General features: G+C 37.2%; 2 protein-coding genes across 2 annotated transcripts; one reads left to right on the forward strand and one right to left on the reverse strand.

The window, feature by feature from the left end:
- The first annotated feature begins 259 nt into the window (after nt 1-259).
- nopchap1 (NOP protein chaperone 1) lies at nt 260-1,970 on the forward strand. Its single transcript, XM_077234942.1, has 4 exons — nt 260-407; nt 699-770; nt 884-1,017; nt 1,111-1,970. The coding sequence occupies exons 1-4, from the start codon at nt 338-340 to the stop codon at nt 1,300-1,302; spliced, it is 468 nt and encodes a 155-aa protein (XP_077091057.1). The 5' UTR covers nt 260-337; the 3' UTR covers nt 1,303-1,970.
- On the reverse strand, nt 1,596-18,036 carry aldh1l2 (aldehyde dehydrogenase 1 family, member L2). Its single transcript, XM_077234941.1, has 22 exons — nt 17,801-18,036; nt 16,514-16,658; nt 14,986-15,220; nt 13,509-13,674; nt 13,315-13,416; nt 13,104-13,193; nt 12,791-12,925; nt 12,558-12,683; nt 12,386-12,477; nt 11,585-11,852; nt 8,190-8,317; nt 7,857-8,007; nt 7,703-7,773; nt 7,515-7,620; nt 5,834-5,921; nt 5,457-5,550; nt 5,218-5,317; nt 4,418-4,516; nt 4,177-4,342; nt 3,814-3,919; nt 3,414-3,613; nt 1,596-3,331 (listed from the first exon to the last, which is right to left on the reverse strand). Exons 1-22 carry the CDS (start codon nt 17,846-17,848, stop codon nt 3,276-3,278), a joined length of 2,772 nt encoding a protein of 923 aa, XP_077091056.1. The 5' UTR covers nt 17,849-18,036; the 3' UTR covers nt 1,596-3,275.
- Nucleotides 18,037-19,378: the final 1,342 nt, after the last annotated feature.

Here is a 19,378-nt window from a genome sequence, read left to right on the forward strand (position 1 = left end):
CACACACACACACACACGTAAATATAATAAATATGGTATTAAAAAAATATGTTGGGGTTGTAATTTTTGGATATGCTATTTTATTGATTTCAAAATAAAATATATGTAAACACTTATGTGTTGAAACTAAAATACGTAATATTATTTGAGGTTCAACAATTAAATGTTTACAATTATATTATTTTATTAACTTCCACATTCCTGTCTTTTAACGTACGTCCGAAACTCTAGAGGGCGCCAACAGTGGCTCGATCCTTCAACGCGGAAGTTGTTATGTTGTGTAAATACCAAATACGCATGCGGGCAGGACTGCGTCTGTACATGTGAATAGCAAACCATGGCTCAAACACAAAACATTATCAAGAAAACTTCTTCTAGAGACTTGTTGACCTGTGGCAACGGAAAAGGTGAGGCATTCTTTGAAAAACATGTTTTAAACTGTTTACAGCAGGAATCTCTTCTGCCTATCATCTGACCAGAAACTCTGTTCATATGTGATTCGATTAGCATGTTTGTGATCAGATAAACAGCTATTAAATGTCTGCTTTAAATTAAGGGCGATTCTTCCATGTTGACGTGACTATTTTAAATCTTGAGGAATGAAACTTTTTAAAACAGTTTAATTCATCTAAACAAGTATGTATGTGTAAAATTATGTGCATAGATAGATATCATATAGTTGCTTACTTTGTCTCCAGGAATCCATGAGAAACTTCTGTTGAGCTCTAAAAGTGCTTCGCTCCAGACAGAAAGGGTGTCGAGAAGTAGTGGTGAGTATGTTCATGTCTTCAATTGTATTTGCAGGTTATACATTTGGATTGTTATTTATAAAGCATAACTGCTATATTCTATTGCGTACATTTATTGTGTTTCTGTCCGTTAGTCTTGGATAAATTGCAGAGTTTCCTTCCCCAAATGGCCCTGGCCAATGAGTCCCTAAGACATCAGATGGACGAGGCTCCCACTGGTTTCTTTGACATTGAGTGTGTGGAGAACGCAGAGAAAGTCATTGAGATGGTGTGTCTGGTCTCACTACCAGTTAATCATTAAGTGTCTAAATATAACAATATTTAATGTCTTCCATAATAACCGGATGTGTTTGCCCTGCAGGATGTGGCTCTGGTTGAGCTTGAGGAATCAGACAGCAGCGAAGAGTCGTCATCATCATCATCATCATCATCATCATCTGAAGAAGACAGCTCAGAGGAAGAGGTGCAAACTGTCACTGCAAAGACACTCAAACTTCCAGGAGACAGAAAGAAAAAGGCCAACATACAGGTGTTGGAGAAAGAGAGCAAGTGAGAGAGCACATATTGTCCTCAGGAACTCTGGGAGACTCACGCCAGGACATTTCTGTGCCTATGGATAAAATGCATGACCATATCAAGTCTGTTTTTGTTTGAGATGAGCTCAGACCAGTGATTTTATGTCCTGTTGCGCTAAAGGACTCATATGAGGAACATTTCATTTAATTTTGGAGATGTTTTATCTAGGGAGGGACTAGAGTCTCAGTTGAATATACTTGAACAAAATGATGCATTACCTGTACAAAGTAAAAGATCCGTTTCATTAAAAATAATCGTAAAACCACAAAGTTTTGCAATTTTCGCTCTTTATTGTGAACAGGGCTTCCCAACGCTCCTTTAATTTAGTTTGTAATTGATGTAAAGATAAAATACTGTTGTGTATGTTTGACAATATGACACATCCTGTGTGACTGACAGTTTATACAGAATCCAAATACTCCTATTAACATCTGCACATGATTACATTTCATCTTTTGTCAAATGCATGTCATTGTGTGGAGTGTTCATGCACAACAAAAGCATCATGAACCTTCAGCGAACACTTGGCAACAGATATTGTGTCAGAAATAATTCACATTGTACTGAACTCAAGAATATATGTTACTACATCAAGCATGTCTTATATTTTTTTGTACAAAATAAATAACTTCCTCGCAAAGATAACAGCAAGTTTATGTTATTCCCTTTCAACATTTCCAATTATCTTGTAGCTGTCTGGAATGCATAATTAAATATATAAAATAAGACAAGTTGTCATTTCCTCTAATAAAATATATACAGTGATGCTAATAAAAATGAGTGATGTGAAAATGCTACACATATTAAAACCCTTAAGGTTGTACAAATATGGTAGAGATATCAAAGTGGCAGTGATGCGACATGGCTTTTAAATATTAGACTATAAAACTAAGGACGTGTGTGTGTTTGCAACGGCGTGATTAATAAAAAACTTGATGCTTAATCCACGTTTAAATGTTTGGGGTCAGTAAAATTTTTTTTTAATAGAAATACATCTATTTAGCAAAGATGCATTAAATGATTGAAAAGAGAGTTGCGACTTATGTTACAAAATATTTACTTTTCAAATAAATGCTGTACTTTTGAAATTTCTATTAATTACAGATTTCTGGGGGGAAAAATGTATCCTTGTTTCCATGAAAATATTAAGCAGCACAACTGTTTTTCAGCATTGATAATAAATGTTTCTTGAGCATTAAATCAGTATATTAGAATGATTTCTAAAAGATTATGTAACACTGAAGACTGTAGTAATGATGCTGAAATCACAGGAATAAATTACATTTTAACATGCATTCAAATAGAAAACACTTATTTTAAATTATAATAATATATTACAATATTACTGTGTTTTTGATCAAATAAATGCAGCCTTGATGAGCATAAGAGACTTCTTTCAAAAACATAAAATCCCAAACATCTGAGCGGTAGTGTAAATGAGCAGTTGTGTTATGGCGAGCGACAGGACATTTTGTGGTTACTTGGTTTTTATTTCTGCAGCAAAACAGCATCTTGCAGCGGTTTCACGTTCAGTGTGGGCAGACAAACTGCTCGTCACTGGGGACATGGTTATGAAACGCTCAAAATCATAATACTATTGTGGTTACTTCCTGAAAATAACTTAATTTGATCATTCACTTGACCTCAGTCAGCATGATACTTCAGTGTCTACTCGATAAAAATAATTCTGTGTCCTTGGGTCCACTTGGAGGTCTTTTGTCTTTCTTATTTTTTTTTAAATGTTCACCAGTGTAGACTGGCAAGCCAGCATTTGTCCCGCTTCAAACAATCCCAGAAAAAAAGGGTGATATAAAATGTAGGCACATCAGTGTAGTCATGGCAGGATATGCTCTGGATTTCCTATCAAACCTGCTTCAAGCCAAAGCGAAAGAGTTCGGCCACTTCAGGCTGCAGTCACGGCCATGCAGTCTTTCCCGTCCCAAGTTTCCTTCAATACTCCACCGTCACAGCTTTAGTCCGCAGGTACTCGTGCAAGGCTTCCTCACCTGGATACACATGCATATGGTCCACATGTTCATCAATTGATAGAGAGAGAGTAATAATACAGTGTGTTTTGTTCACTCTTACCAAGGTCTTTCCCAAACCCGGACTGTTTGAAGCCTCCAAAGGGAGCCGCCACGTCGGTCTTGTTGTAGGTGTTGACGAACACGGTTCCCGCCTCCAGTCTCTCGCTCACGTACATGGCCTTGTTGATGTCACGCGTGAAGACTCCAGAGGCCAGACCGAACTCGGTGTCATTTGCTCTGTTTAGAACTCCATCTACATCACTGATGGAGTAAAACAATGGTATTAGAAGGGATACGCTCTTCTTTAGTGATAATATCTGGCACAGTATAATATATGTGCCTAAAGAATGCTGATGTTTTGCTCAAAAGTTGTCATAACGAGCTCCTGCCTTGGATTAAGTTCATGTTGCAGGTCAGATAGCCACAAAAAGCCCTACTATAGAGAGAAAAAGGCAGCTTACCCATCTTTGAATTTGGATACCACCATAACAGGGCCAAATGATTCCTCTTTGGCGATGAACATGTGGTCCTCTACATCTGTGAAGACTGTGGGCTCCATAAAAAAACCTGTAAGCATAAATAGCTCTATATTAGAAATGGAATAATCAGTATTGTTAATACGTTTTTTATGAGTTCATCTTAAAATTCAAAATATGAATAAACACTATTATAGTATATAAATGATACTAACCTAAAACTGGGAATAATGCTTATATGATTATACATGACCAAAATTGCCAGATTTATGCCCTAAAAAGTATTTACAAAACACATTTCTGTTGACAAACCCTTTTAAAGCATGGGTGTCTGGTTAGAGGTCTCACCTGGTCTGTCCACCTGTCTCCCGCCGCAGACGAGTGTGGCTCCCTCCTTCACACCGATCTCACAGTACTCCACCAGCTTGTCCAGGTGGGCCTTGTGGTTCTGAGGTCCGTGATCTGTGGAGCGGTCCAAGGGATCTCCAATCTTCATCTTCTCGATTTCCTCGACCTGAACACACAAAAACCTCATCTAGAAGCAGCTCGCATGCTTTAAGATGCAATCCATGCATGAGGGAACACGTACCACTCTCCTGATGTACTCGTCATGGATGGACTCTTCAACAAACAACCGGCCCGCAGCGATACAGTTCTCTCCTTTGTTGAAGTAAACAGAACTCATGCCCTGCAATGTACACACCAACATGCAGTAAGTTCAAGACGAGGATCTGGCATTTGTATACGAGTCAAAACCTGCTACGGGGTAATAATGAAACAAAAGTGATTTTTCACTATTATTTACAACAGGATTTGCATTTTCATGGGTTTAAATAAAAGACTTTTCTTATAAGATACAATAAAAACAACTTTGTGCATCAAAACCACTTCTTTTCTGGTAAAAAAAATATTTTTCAACAGTCAAAGAATTTGCGTCAGCTAAATGTATCATTTTTGACAAGCCAAACATGTCAGTCTCAAAAAGCTCTTTGAACGTCTCCAGCACGTTTTATAATTACCCAAAAATCAAACATAATTCATCCCTCACGCATGTTATTATCACATCGTTCGTAAACTTGGTTGGAATATTAGAACTAAAAACATGGACATAACACACTTATGGGCATCAATCACTTCACCAATTTTGGCAAAAGATGAACTGTTAAATGAGTGATCCCTGTGGTTTGACTCTCATATGCTGAATATATTTAATAAACTTGACAGGGTTTTTTATAAAATGTAGTTGTAAAAAAAAGTTAAGATTAAGACAATTATCAAAGTTTTCCAATAAAAGATGATACATTTGTACATGATTTGTTACATTTAATGACCCTTTAGCAGATTTTGACTTATATTCTGTATTTTCAGGCACTAGCTGTCTTTTCTCACCATTCTTACTGCTTTGTCCATATCGCAGTCACTGAAGATGATGAGTGGAGATTTACCACCCAGCTCCAGAGACACCTTTTTCAAATTACTGACCGCACAGCTGCAACAGGATCGACATCATCAGCTGGAGGCTCTTTCAGAGCACCGTATTAAAGTTTTAACGATTCACTGTCATTGTACATGACTTATTTGAGCAATAGTAACAGACATATAGATTAATAGATGATTAGATGACTCACCTTTTCATGATCTGTTTGCCAATGGGAGTAGAGCCTGTGAAACCTAGCTTACGGATATCAGGATGATCGGACATCCTCTGCCCGACCAGACCACCTAAGAGATGACAGAAATGTCAGGCATTACTTAATACTTCTGAAAAACAAAAATGATCTTTAGAATCTTCGAAGCTCACAAAACACATTTTTGTATGGAATATAAAACCTCCTAGAATGTCTTGTCCTGTAGGTTTCCTTTGTAAATTCGATTTTTGGAGGGAAAAAAAATGTAACTTGGAAGATGCAATTGTTTTCTGTGGTGTTTAGCAAGAGGCCACAGAAGATGCTGTTCACAGAGGTTAACTTGTATTGAACCTGGAATATTCCTTTAATGTATTCACCTGATCCTGGAACAATGTTGATAACTCCTTTCGGAATGCCAGCTTTGACTGTCAACTCAGCAAACTTCAGTGCAGTTAGTGGGGTTACCTGGAAAAATCAAAAGAATATATATCTAGTTTGTATTCAGTAAATTATATTTAATAAAAAAATATATATAAATATATATATATATATATATATATATATATATATTTATTAAAAATTTTCTATATTTCAATTTCTATACATATATACTGTATACGCAGCAGACTTTAGTGAGGTTAACTGGAAAAATCAAGAGAATATCATCTAGTTTGTTATAGTTTTAGTAGTTTTCAGAGAAAAAAAACAAATTATTCTAAATTAATCATATTTAATATTTAGTACATTTCATACAATTTTTTTAGATTGCAGATTTTTATTATTCTAATCAATTTAATTGTTAAATCACTTAATTGTATTATACATATACAGTCACCTAAAGGATTATTAGGAACACCATACTAGTACTGTGTTTGACCCCCTTTCGCCTTCAGAACTGCCTTAATTCTACGTGGCATTGATTCAACAAGGTGCTGAAAGCATTCTTTAGAAATGTTGGCCCATATTGATTGGATAGCATCTTGCAGTTGATGGAGATTGTGGGATGCACATCCAGGGCATGAAGCTTCCGTTCCACCACATCCCAAAGATGCTGAATTGGGTTGAGATCTGGTGACTGTGGGGGCCATTTTAGTACAGTGAACTCATTGTCATGTTCAAGAAACCAATTTGAAATGATTCAAGCTTTGTGACATGGTGCATTATCCTGCTGGACGTAGCCATCAGAGGATTGGTACATGGTGGCCATAAAGGGATGGACATGGTCAGAAACAATGCTCAGGTAGGCCGTGGCATTTAAACGATGCCCAATTGGCACTAAGTGCCAGTGGGCCTAAAGTGTGCCAAGAAAACATCCCCCACACCATTACACCAACAGTTGTAGCCCATCCGCCTTAAGGTTGTGCGCGTTGTGGTTTCACAAATGGTTTGCTGCTCAAGTCAAATTTCAGTCAAAGTTCATCTTCTATCAGCTTGAATCAGTCGGCCCATTCTCCTCTGACCTCTAGCATCAACGAGGCATTTTCACCCACAGGACTGCCGCATACTGGATATTTTTCCCTTTTCACACCATTCTTTTTAAACCCTAGAAATGGTTGTGCGTAGTAACTGTAACTGAGCAGATTGTGAAATACTCAGACCGGCCCGTATGGCACCAACAACCATGCCACGCTCAAAATTGCTTAAATCACCTTTCTTTCCCATTCTGACATTCAGTTTGGAGTTCAGGAGATTGTCTTAACCAGGACCACATCCCTAAATGCATTGAAGCAACTGCCATGTGATTGGTTGATTAGATAATTGCATTAATGAGAAATTGAACAGGTGTTCCTAATAACCCTTTAAACAAAACAATATGTTCATATAAGTACATATATGTATATAATACAATTAAGTAATTTAACAATTAAATTACACACACACATATACAGTATATATATATATATATATATATATATATATATATATATATATATATATATATATATATATATATAAAGTAATAACTGTTTCTTAAGCAACAAATCAGCATATTAGAATGATATATATATAAAATCTGAACAATTTATATTTTTGTACATGTGTGTTTGCATGTTTTACCTGAGCAGGTTTTAAGACAAGTGTGTTTCCCGCCGCCAGACAGGCTGCACTCTTCCACGCCAACATCATAAGTGGGTAGTTCCAGGGAATCACTATGGCACACACACTGAGACACAAACAAACACCATGTCACATATTTATGACCAGCAAATTCACATAAACACACACATTAACACCCACTGACTCACCCCAGAGGCTCTTTCTTTGTAAAGGTGAGGTTGCGATTGGGTCTGGCCTGATTGATGGGTATCGTTGAGCCCTGTGAGGAACAGGATATGATGCGTCAATGATAGGACATTATTAAATGTATATACTGAAGGCCTGCACAGTGAACACACAGACCTGGATCTTGTCACACCAGCCAGCAAAGTATCTGAAGGTCTGAATGGACATGCCTACGTGTGTTTTCAAGGCCAGGGTATAAACGGCACCAGAGTCAATCGCTTCAATAGTGGCCAACTCCTCCTGGTGTTCCTCCATCAGGTCAGCCACACTGCACACAAAAGAAGCCAAAAAGAAGTCATTAAGTATGAAAACTGCCCAACAGGAAGTTCTCTGTGAAATCAATTCTTCATCAAATGAAGAGTTGTAATACAACAATATTACTATAAGCAAATGTGCTTGGTTTTTCATTCATATGACAACAAAAGTCAACACAAACTCTCTCCATCTTACCGGTAGAGTAGCCGGCCGCGGTCACGATGGTTCATTTTACCCCAGGGTCCGTTATAAAAAGCCTCTTTGGCTGCACTAACCGCTCTGTCCACATCTGCCACTGATGCATATGACACCTTGCAGATCACCTGAAAAAACACAACGCAACCATTAGAATCAGGGCCGGATTAACATAAGGGCTAGGTGGGGCTGAAGCCCCAGGGCCCGCGGGATTAGGGGGCCCGTGATTGGCTGGAGGAAATGAGATTGTCAAATCATAGGTGGTTGATTTGTGTATAATAAAATAACAAGAAGTTATTGGAAAATGTGTCTGACTGATATAATTCACCGCCCAATCAAATTAACTCTACAATTTGCGCCATGTCGTTAGCTTCACCCTCCTGCGTCGTCACCGATCTGCGTGTTTTATACGTCGAAGAAGGTAAACAAGCAGCTGAAGTAAGTTAATGAGTTAAGCACTATTTGGATGGTAATTGTTTCTCATGGAGTCGTAAGGTATTTTCAATATTCGGTGATTTTATTGCAGTCTGAATCCAGAATGTCAGTGTTTTTTCTCCCACCACTCACCGTGTAAAAATCCCTGGCCGAATTACTGTTTTTTTGACGAACATCAAGGTCCAATATCCAAGGTCTACATGGGCATTTTTGCCCCGATGAGTTTTTGTCTTATTGTAATATTACATAATTTAAAATAAATATATCACAAGTAAAAGTGCAGTTTTCCCCAAATATCAGCACAATTGCTAATGTGATATGTTATGCAACATGAGTTGACCAATAAGTTAACATTGAGAGTTACGTTTTGGTTTATCGTCACTTCGCCGATGAAAATTCCAAAATGAAACCAAACCACAGCAGAAACAATCTCTGAAACTGAAAGTGGTGATTCGTTACTGAATGATCCGCATTTTGAATGAATGGGTTCATTTAATGATTAAATGACTCCTCGTTTGCTTCGTCGTTGAATCAAACAGCTGTTTGAACTTGGGCTGCAACAACTAATCGATAAAATCGATTATAATCGATTATGAAAATCGTTGTCAACGAATGTCATTATCGATTAGTTGGTCTGCTTACGTCACGGGGAGCGTTTACTGGTACGCACACACACGCAAGGTCTCTCTCCCTCAGGCGCTCTGCCGAGCGCGCGCGCTACACGGTTTGGAGCAGTCTCTTCTGTCTCGCATGCGCGCTCTTGCTTGCGCGCTCTAGATTTCGGGAGTTTGAACTAATTCGCGGGCATCAGGGAGCCGCAATCAATATGCGGGAGACTCCCGGGACTTCCGGGATGTCTGTATTTTGTCTCGAGCATCAGGTTGTGCAATCAGTTCGCTCGCAACGTAAGTGATGGATTAAAATAGCGCTACCGCAGAAATAGGTTAAATTAAAACGGTGTTTACAAAGTGAAGCATTAAATACAAAGGCAGTTAATAACAGCAGCAGTAAAATATTGTTTTTTAGTCACTGTACTCAGTGGTTTTCAGCGAATGCTTGTGCACTAATGCATAATTTCTCCTGTCCTTTACTCAAGCCTGTTAGCTTGCTGGGTAACGTTACCTCCATTCCGTTCTCTTTTTATAGCATTTGTCTACTAAGTTTTAATTGTTTTTCAAACGCGATCTACTGCGGCTCTACATTCACACAATTGTTTTCAGTCTTTCTATATTTATTTAATCAATTTATCCGTATATTATATTCTTTTATATATTATATATATAATATATATTATATTCTTTATCCTTATATTCCTTATATATAATTAATTTTAAATAAAAATTAAATGAATTATATATTTTAGATGTTTTTAGTTTGTTTTTAGTTCAGATATTCACATCTGAACAACATGTCTGTGTAAATTTGTTTTAACAAAAATTGTGTTAAAACATAATTTGTTGGATATCATTTTTTTAACAATAATCATGTTTGTCAACTTGCCATCAGCAATTATCATTAAAAACAATGCAAATATTGATATTAGTAAAACTCAATGTGTGGCTTTTGCACTTTTTAAAGTACACTTTTACACATAAATACCCTGATTTACGGTTTTATTTAGGTATAATAAAAAAAAAAATCTAATTTAATTTCTATCCGATTAATCGACTAATCGAAAAAATAATCGTCCGATTAATCGATTATCAAAATAATCGTTAGTTGCAGCCCTAGTTTGAACAAATCGGTTGAATGAATGACTCGCTTATTAAGACAGTGACTGGATTTTAATGATATATCACAAAGGATTTCTGCTCTGCTAAAGCTAGAAAAAATACTATTTAACTGTAAGACCCTATGTAAAAGGAAAGTTCATCCAAAAATAAAAATTCTGTCATCATGTACTCACCCTCATGTTGTTCAAACTGAAAGAATTTCTTTCTTATGCTGAACACAAAAGAATATATTTTATATAACGTTAGTTTTAGTAACCAGACAGTTTACGGTATCATTGACTTAATTTATATTTTTCCTACTATGGAAGTCAATGGGGACCGTCAACTGTCTGGTTACCAACATTCTTTAAAATATCTTCTTTTAAATAAATAAAGAAATAAATTCATACAGGTTTTGAACAACATGAGGGTGATGTTGTTGAACTATCCCTTTAAATTATTCATGGTTAAGTAGCTACTTATTGAGGAAGTATGACTGAAGTATGAGTAATGTTTTTGCTGATTTTGGCAACCTTTATGTTTTTGAGTTCATATCTAGAGTAAATGCACTTATGGAAGGGGAGGGGGTAAAAATGTTTTATCAATAAAAGGTTCCCAAAATGAACAAAGAAATTATGTGGAGTAATTTTTATCATGATATTCCATATCAAAAAAATCCTGTCGTAAGATGTTTATATTATAACACGTTTATGCATAACAGGGATTCTGTTCATACACAGTTTATTTCATAGCACTATGATTGTTATTTGTTTACAAAATAAGATTTACTGTAATGCTTTTTTTCCCCTTAGTTGATCAGAACAAAAGTGGATGTTACTTGTTCAGATGTTATTTTCCGTTCAAAATTCGAATATTGGTCATACTTCCAAAAAAAGTATAGGGCCTAATGTGTGATTCTGAATGCCCGTATCCACACCGGCGCAGTTATTAAAAGCCGCACTGTTTCATGTCGATGTACAACCCACGTAAAGTTGATAATTCCGCAAATAACTGCAAATGCAATTGCAGTTTTCGAACAGAGATGGCGACAAAGAGCGAAAGCTACGGACTGCAGCTTTAATAACAATAAAAAAATATTTATTGCGGTAGAAGACTGTGGCGTGGCAATCAGATGAAAGGGCCCTTGGTGTTGCTATAGCCCCAGGGCCCAAAGTCCTCTTAATCCGGGCCTGATTAGAATAATAGGGGTGTGTTACGTGTTTGTGTGTTTGAGACGACTGAACTTACCGAGCCATCTGTGGGGTTCACCGTGTTGTATGTCTTTCCATCTTCTGCGTTTTCAAACTTGCCATTGATGAAACACTGATAGGGCATTTTCACAGTCATGTTATTGACATCTTTTGTTGCATAATCGATGACCACCTCCTCCTCCTGGTCTTCTCCACGCAGCCGTCGGACGAACATCTGGATGAAACTCTGGAAGGTGGTGGCCATGTAGACGTCCTCATTCTGAAGCTGCACTCCTCCGCATTTCTGCTTCACCTCCTCCACCAATCTAAATCAAACAATCACAATAACACATACTCAATTTATAATGTTCACCGCGGTCTCCTTCAAAAATACTTACTTCCTCCTTACAATTAATTTGCTACATGTATGACTTTACTATGTAAATGACCTCTGCTATGACTGGCTAACCTCTCTGCATGTGAAATGAGTTTGAAATATTTTAGTTTCAGTGTTGAGCACTGAATGAACATTGATATGTATATGTGGTTAATGATGTTAATGTGATAATGGTTGTGGCGTCAATATCACAACAGTTTTTATGTTTTTGCCACTTAGTTTCAGTGTTATTGTAAACTAAAATTATTTTTAAAATTGGTCATTGAAATAAATGGTCATTGAAAAAAAGCTGAAATACAATATAAATTATAGATGGAAAAACTTAAACTTAATTTTTTTAATACTTGCATATAAACATAAAAAAGAAAGCTAATTGAAAATATTACTGTAATAGTATATAAATAAATAAGATTAATAAAAAATCAATAATACATAAATAAGATAAATGAAGGTCAGACCCACCTGACTACATCCATAGAAGCAGCTCCAGACTTAAAGAAATCGGTTGTTTCATCAATACCTGGAACATTACTCAGAATTCCTTTCCATATCGCCTAAACAAGTATGAAACAAAAGACAAATGGCATCATTGCTCAAATATATATCTAAAATGCATTTTGAGGCAAACACATACCCTGATCTCCTCTGCCATTTTCTTCTCATCGTCTGTGAGATCCAAACTGGCGGTCTCCTCTGTTGAGAAGTATTTGGATGCAGGAATCATCTTTCCATCCTCAAACTGCAGGTTCTTCACCTGAAGCTGCATAGTGATATTATATTAAAGCAATTAAAAATCATCATGATGAATTTGTAGCACAGACTTAATGCATTAAAAGAAGCTAAGTAAATAAAACACTAGAAACTAACCGCTTCTCCATCCGACCCGAAAAGAACAAGCCCAGATTTGGCAATGAGTCCAGGCTGAGATGCCCCCTCCACCTCTATTGACTGACCAGCAGGCAATGACCCGCTCAGCATCGACGAGCTGTACAGCGTTACCGGCTACAGAACAAAACACACACACTCATTGCTATCCAGTAAAAACATCATCGACTTAGCATCTCATAGTAAGATCATCAGAATTAGTCTTCAGATTCATTTAATTCATTATTCAAAGTGCACTGTCTATAGTGCTCTGATCAAGAATCATACAAACGAACTGTGTGTTTAGAAAACACACCTTTCCATCAATGACAACCCAGGCCCCTGGAACTTTATCATGACCACGGATCCAGTTATGGATGGCCTCGGCCGGCTGAGCCATATTCACCTGGAGAAAGAGAGGCAGATAATGATGGATAAACTGGTGTTCACTTCCTGAACCTTTGGAGCCCTAAAAAACACAGCTTAATTACATTAGCCTGATTCACATAATTGTTATTGTGTGTCACCTTAGCATTGGATTTCTTTTGGATTCCTTCATAGCTGGCTCCTTCTTCAGACTGAGGGATCTTGGGAGCTTTGCCATCTGCAATGAGCTGTACAGCTTCCACCTGTTGGATCACACATTTTTAAATAAACTCAGATTCAAAATCACCTGTTTTAGTTTGGATAAAACAGGTCATTATGTTTTCTTGATAGTTACCATGGCCTTGATGCCTTCTGGAAACAGGAAGCGGTTATAAAGTGTATCCACTGTATCGTTGGGCTCTACTGGACATTCCTGCTGCAGTAGGACGGGGCCAGTGTCCAAACCATCATCAGCCCAGAATATACTAAATCCTGCTTTCTTATCACCCTCGATTAGTGTCCTGCGTACAGGAATGCAACCCTTAAATGCATGAATGTTTTGACAATCGTTATATCATATCTGGGTCTTTAGCGACCCGGATCTATTTCTAACACAGATCTTCTGACATTTTAATATAAATTAGTGAATATTAAAATAAAGCTTATTTCGTTACCTTTTGGAACTTGGAAGGGTTCAATTGGAGCAGATTTTTTTTTTTTACCATCATCACTGTCATCATCAGAGATAATTTCCCCAGTACATTCAGCATCTGGCTAATATTCGGCATCTCAAGCATATTCTCAAAACTATTGTTTTCAACGTCTTAAGAATCAATATTTTGATCACTGTCAGCTTCTTCTCTAGATCCACCATCAAAGTGACAGTGACACTAATATTTGATTGTGTTCAGTCCTTGCTCTGCAGTAAATCGCTGTGCCATTTCAAGTTTTGCTGATGATACTTGTGTGTTTGTTTGTTTTATGTCTGACGTAATTATGAATTAAACGTCACATCATCATTGTGTATCCGACATGAGGAATAAAGGTGAATTGCACTTATTGAGTCATCAGAGATTTAAGTATTGTTGCAACGAAAAACTATACTTACACGATTACTGTCACGATTACCAGTGAGAGTGCCCATCAATACTATTGTCATTCCCTAATGAAACTACATTTCCCATAACTCTCTGCCTGGACTCATCATCCCTGATTGCATCGACCTGTGTCTCATTATCTTGTTTAACTCACCTTATAATAGCCTGGTTTTCACATGTATTCCCTGTGAAGTCTTGTTTAGTGTTTATACTACATTATATACTGTATACTACAGCATTCTCCCTGGTTTCATTTTCTCTTGGTTCTTGAATTTTTGCCTGTTTCTTGGATTCCCCTTTTGCCTATGACCCCTGCCTGTTTGTTTGGACTGCCTTCCTGTAATTGACCCTTTGCCTGTGTTTGATTATGATTCTAGATTACTCTAATAAACTGCATTTGGATCCTCAACTTTCATGTCTCGGAGCAGTTCATGACAATTACACACCTCAGGTCGCTAGTGACCCTATACACTTTTGACAAAAAATTAATTAGAAAATCATTCTCTTTGTTAGTTTTTTTCTTGTTATATTGTTGATAATAAATAGATTGAGGAATACTAAGAAGGTTGATGTCTAACTTTAAAAAAAATAATTGAGGGGGAGGGTAGTGAATGATGTCCTGGGTCAATAAAGACCCGAGGTATTCATTTAAGAGTTAAATCCATTTAATTTAAACACGCTCAACCACTAGTGTCCATATAAAGATCTCAGAGTGAAACTTTAGTAACATCTCACCAGTTGATGGCTGAGGCTCCTCTGTGTCTGGGCAGGATGGAGGGGTGGTAAATGATGGATCCATGTTTGGGGAAGTCGATCACATTCATAGGAATGAACTGGGAGCAGAAGGGCATGACGTTCAGCTCGGCGCCCACAGCTTTGTACGCCTCCACCACCTCTGGGATGGGTTTACCCTTCACCCGCCACCGTGGGAACTTAAACACCGGCGTCCCGTCCTTCTCCGCCACCACCGCTGAAGGTCAGAGAGAGATTGGTCCTGAAAGGTTATATAAGCTATCTGAAATAAAACCAGGTCGCACCTGGCATATTCGGACTTTAGCCAACTTCAATGAACAAAGAGCCAGAGCAAAATATAGGTAGCACTTTATTTTACAGTCCTGTTCCCATTTATACATACGTACTTCTTATAGTTATTACAACAACTGGGTAATAACTAGGTACTAATATTGAACCTATCCTTAATTCATATAGGTACCTTATATTAACCAGTAGCCTACTTTCTTAGGTTATTACACTGTAACTACACGCAAGTGCAAGTACTGTAAAGTAAATTGCAACCAATATATATATATATATATATATATATATATTCAATATCATGCATACTTGAGTAACAGACCTTGTCCTTTATATCTGAATCTTTAAATGTATCAGTCATAAACAGTTATAACTTCAAAAGTCTAAGTTATAGTGACGTGGATACTTTTCACCATCTGAATATGGTTATTAAAATGATAATCAGCATATTACATAATAATGTGTACCGTTGGAGATTAGTAATAATAATAATAATAATAATCATAATATATATAAATGGAGTTTATTGTGTTTCCTGGATTCATCCACCTAAATTTACCCTACCTCTATTACAAAAATCGTGACATAGGCCTATTTGTGAAAAAAAAAAGTTATTTGTGAATTGACAGTGTAATTCTGCAAATATAATATATATATATATATATATATATATTAAACAATTTTCTACAGTCAAACAGCATAAAGCAAATAGAACATATATAAAGTGCAAAAAAAATATATATATATACATTTTTTTGTAATAACTTTACATACAATGACACATTGATGTAATGAGTGATGAACTTTTCTGTCTGTTATTCATACAAACTCTGTTCTCACATAGATCACAAGTGCTCCGATCACTGGTGGACTTTTCACCTCACATGGCTTCACACCACTATTCACCAAAACAATCCGATCATTATGCGGGATGTACTTCTCCTCTGACCCTGCGCCTCACACAAACATAAACACACTGGTGTTCAACCTCACTTCCTGTTAGAGCTCATTACTACAATGATGGCCTTAATGTAATCCAAAAACCTGAAAATTTTGATTAGAAGGATTCATCTTTCACTTCAACTTTTGTGGCACTTAAAATTAAGGTGCACAACATTTCCACACATGTAGCTGCAAAATGCAAATGCAGCTTCCCAGCCCCCATGACACACTTACAAAAAACGTTCAGAGCTCCAATCTATCCCACCCCCACCCATCTGACACTTACCCAGGGGGTCCGCCTTGCCGTCCTTATCAGGAACTGTGAATACGCCCACCACTTTATGGCCCTGCTTGCGGAGGTTTGTGTACACTTCCTGTCCAAACAAGCTCTGGCCAATCAGGGCCAACTTCAGCTTATTTTGGTAGTAAGCCTGTGTGAAAGAGTATGAAAATGTTAAAACGTCAAAACAAGCACACCAGACAAAACCTTATGGTTTCACGAAAACTGTCACCAACATTAAAATATGAAACATAATCAGTCCTACATGGGCCCTTTGTTCTCTCAAACTAACCGCAACTCTGACTTTCATATTAGTAGTTCATTCACTGTCTGTACAAAAAAATAGTCTTAATGTGTATTATGGGTCAATGACAAATGACAATGTCCAAGATGATAAAAGGAGGACAAATGGTTTTAAACTACAAATAATATACATTATTATTGTTAATATTTTATTACTAAAAAAGAGTGCATAATTGATCCAAATATCTTGCTGAAAGTCTATTTTATTTACTTCTATTCCATTCTATATAATTATTATTCATTGTATTTTTTTCTTTTAAATCACACTTTTTGCTTTGTGTGTACATACTGCTGCTTTGGCAATGTTGTATGCAAAACAATCATGTCAGTAAAGTAATTTGAAATTGTTATTAATTTCAACTGTGCTGCACAATGGGTCTAAAAATGAAAATCTACTGGAGACATAAACAGCTCAAGCATTGCCTACACAACAAACGGGCATTGAAGCTGTTTGCTTGTTTATGTTAGTATTACTCGTTTAAATGAATGCCTGCAATATGTTTATCTATCATTGCACATGTGATTTGAAGTTGTTGAATAGTTTGTGTTCTAGTAATAGTGACATTAGTAATATGATCTGCCCTCATATTCTCGACCCCCAGCTGATGCAACTCGCCACGGATCTGTCCACTAGAAGTAATCCGACCAAGCAACGTGGCAAAAACGGATCCCAAACCGGGTAAACTGTTTAAAATACTATATCTAATTAACATGCATATAGTATGCATATATCGCGAATTAATTTACAAGTATGAAACCTATAACATTGCACTAAGACACCGGGTTATTTCAGCTGACAGTATGCTTACAATAACTGTACACGGGTAACCCCTGTTTAATAATGTTATTTAAGAGGTCACCAACATAAATAAACTTGTTTAAAGATGTATGCATGTGTCTACCTTCAATACAGCACATTTTCCCGTATGAGTTTATTCATTAATTCAAATCTATGGCAAACCCAACAATGCAGAAGATGCGGTTACTCACAGAGCTCGAGGAGAATTTCCTCATGATCGTGTTCGCCGTCCACAACATGGTAAAAAAATTGCTATAAACACTCAGAGAAAGATCACGATTAAAGTCCGGGGTGGTGGGCTGGGAATATGCGATACTGTAAACTCACACCTGCCGTTCGCTGACTGACTGTATGTGGTCAGTGTGTGGCTGTAGCAGCGAAACCAGACTGACCCGACGCGCAAGCGAGTTCAGTGCGTGCGCGCTCCCGGTCCATACGTCACGGCGGCTATTTATTTTAGACAGATGCGCGTAACCGTCTGAGCTTAGTTATTATTAGTAAGTAGTACTAGTAACTTTATTTATTTATTTATATAGCACCTTTCACAGACAAGAAGGGTCACAAAGTGCTTCACAGTAAAAAATAGAAAAAATAAAACAAATAAAAACAACAACACACATATATGTAACATACCAAACCATATGGCTAGTTAAATGCTTGTCTAAAAAGATGTGTTTTCTAAAAGTTTCCACAGAGTCCAAGGCTCTCAAGTCTAATGGAAGAGAGTTCCAGAGCCTTATTGGAGCCATCACAAGCCAATAACCTCTTGTTTTAAAACGTGTTCTGGGAACAGTTAAAAGGTCTTGGCCTGAAGACCTCAAAGAGCGACCAGAAGCGTGTGCGTGCAATAGATTTTGGATGTAAGAGCTTGACCATGCAAGGCTCTGTAAGTAATGGTTAAAATTTTAGACTGCACTCTAAAACTAATTGGAAGCCAATGAAGAGCCTTAAGCACAGGTGTAGCCTATGTGATCTCCCGTTGGTCTTTGACAAAAGTCTTGCAGCTGCATTCTGTACAACTTGCAGTTTGTGCATATTAGAGGCAAAGCCCAAATTTACAAGAATTGCTTCTTTTTAAATACACCCCTTTTTCTAGTTTGGTCTTTACCTCAAGGCGAGTACCTGAAAACCATACTTTAGTAAAAGTACAGATAGGGCCTACCTTACAGTGAAAATGACTCCATTACAGGTTACAACCACACGTCTCCAATTCCAATGAGTAAAAGTCTTAGCCCTGGATTTTCAGACAGGGCTTATAAAGCCAGGCCTTAGTTCAATTAGGACATTAAAGTAGATGTGCCCTTAGAAAAATAAAAAACATTACTGGTGTGATTCTTGAAACAAAACAATGAATGGCACTGACATATTTTAACAGTCAGTGCAAGTTTCTTTCCGTTAAAACAGTTCAAACATGCATTTTAGACTGGGGCTAGGGTTAAGCCTTGTCTGTGAAACCGGGCGTAAGAGTAGGCTATCTGATGTGAACAGTGCTTATGTATATTTTTACCACTAAATGTAGGCTCAAATATGCACGAGTTCTCAACTCAAGGAGACATGCCAGTGAAAGACTAGAAATAGGTGATTTGTGAGGAGAGCAATCACACATTTATCAAAATATATTTGAACCCCTCAATATTGCAACAAATCAAGGTCAACACAAAAGGCTCTTAAATGTCTACAAACACTCAGGTCTCAGTTAAGCTCAAGTTTTTAAAACAGGCAAAGTAAACCGCATCCTTCATTAAGGTCTCTTCAATATAACGGATAAA

The sequence above is a fragment of the Siphateles boraxobius genome, unplaced genomic scaffold (assembly GCF_051911475.1).
Source record: "Siphateles boraxobius isolate OS27281-9 unplaced genomic scaffold, OSU_SipBor_1 19, whole genome shotgun sequence".
Classification (NCBI taxonomy): domain Eukaryota; kingdom Metazoa; phylum Chordata; class Actinopteri; order Cypriniformes; family Leuciscidae; genus Siphateles; species Siphateles boraxobius.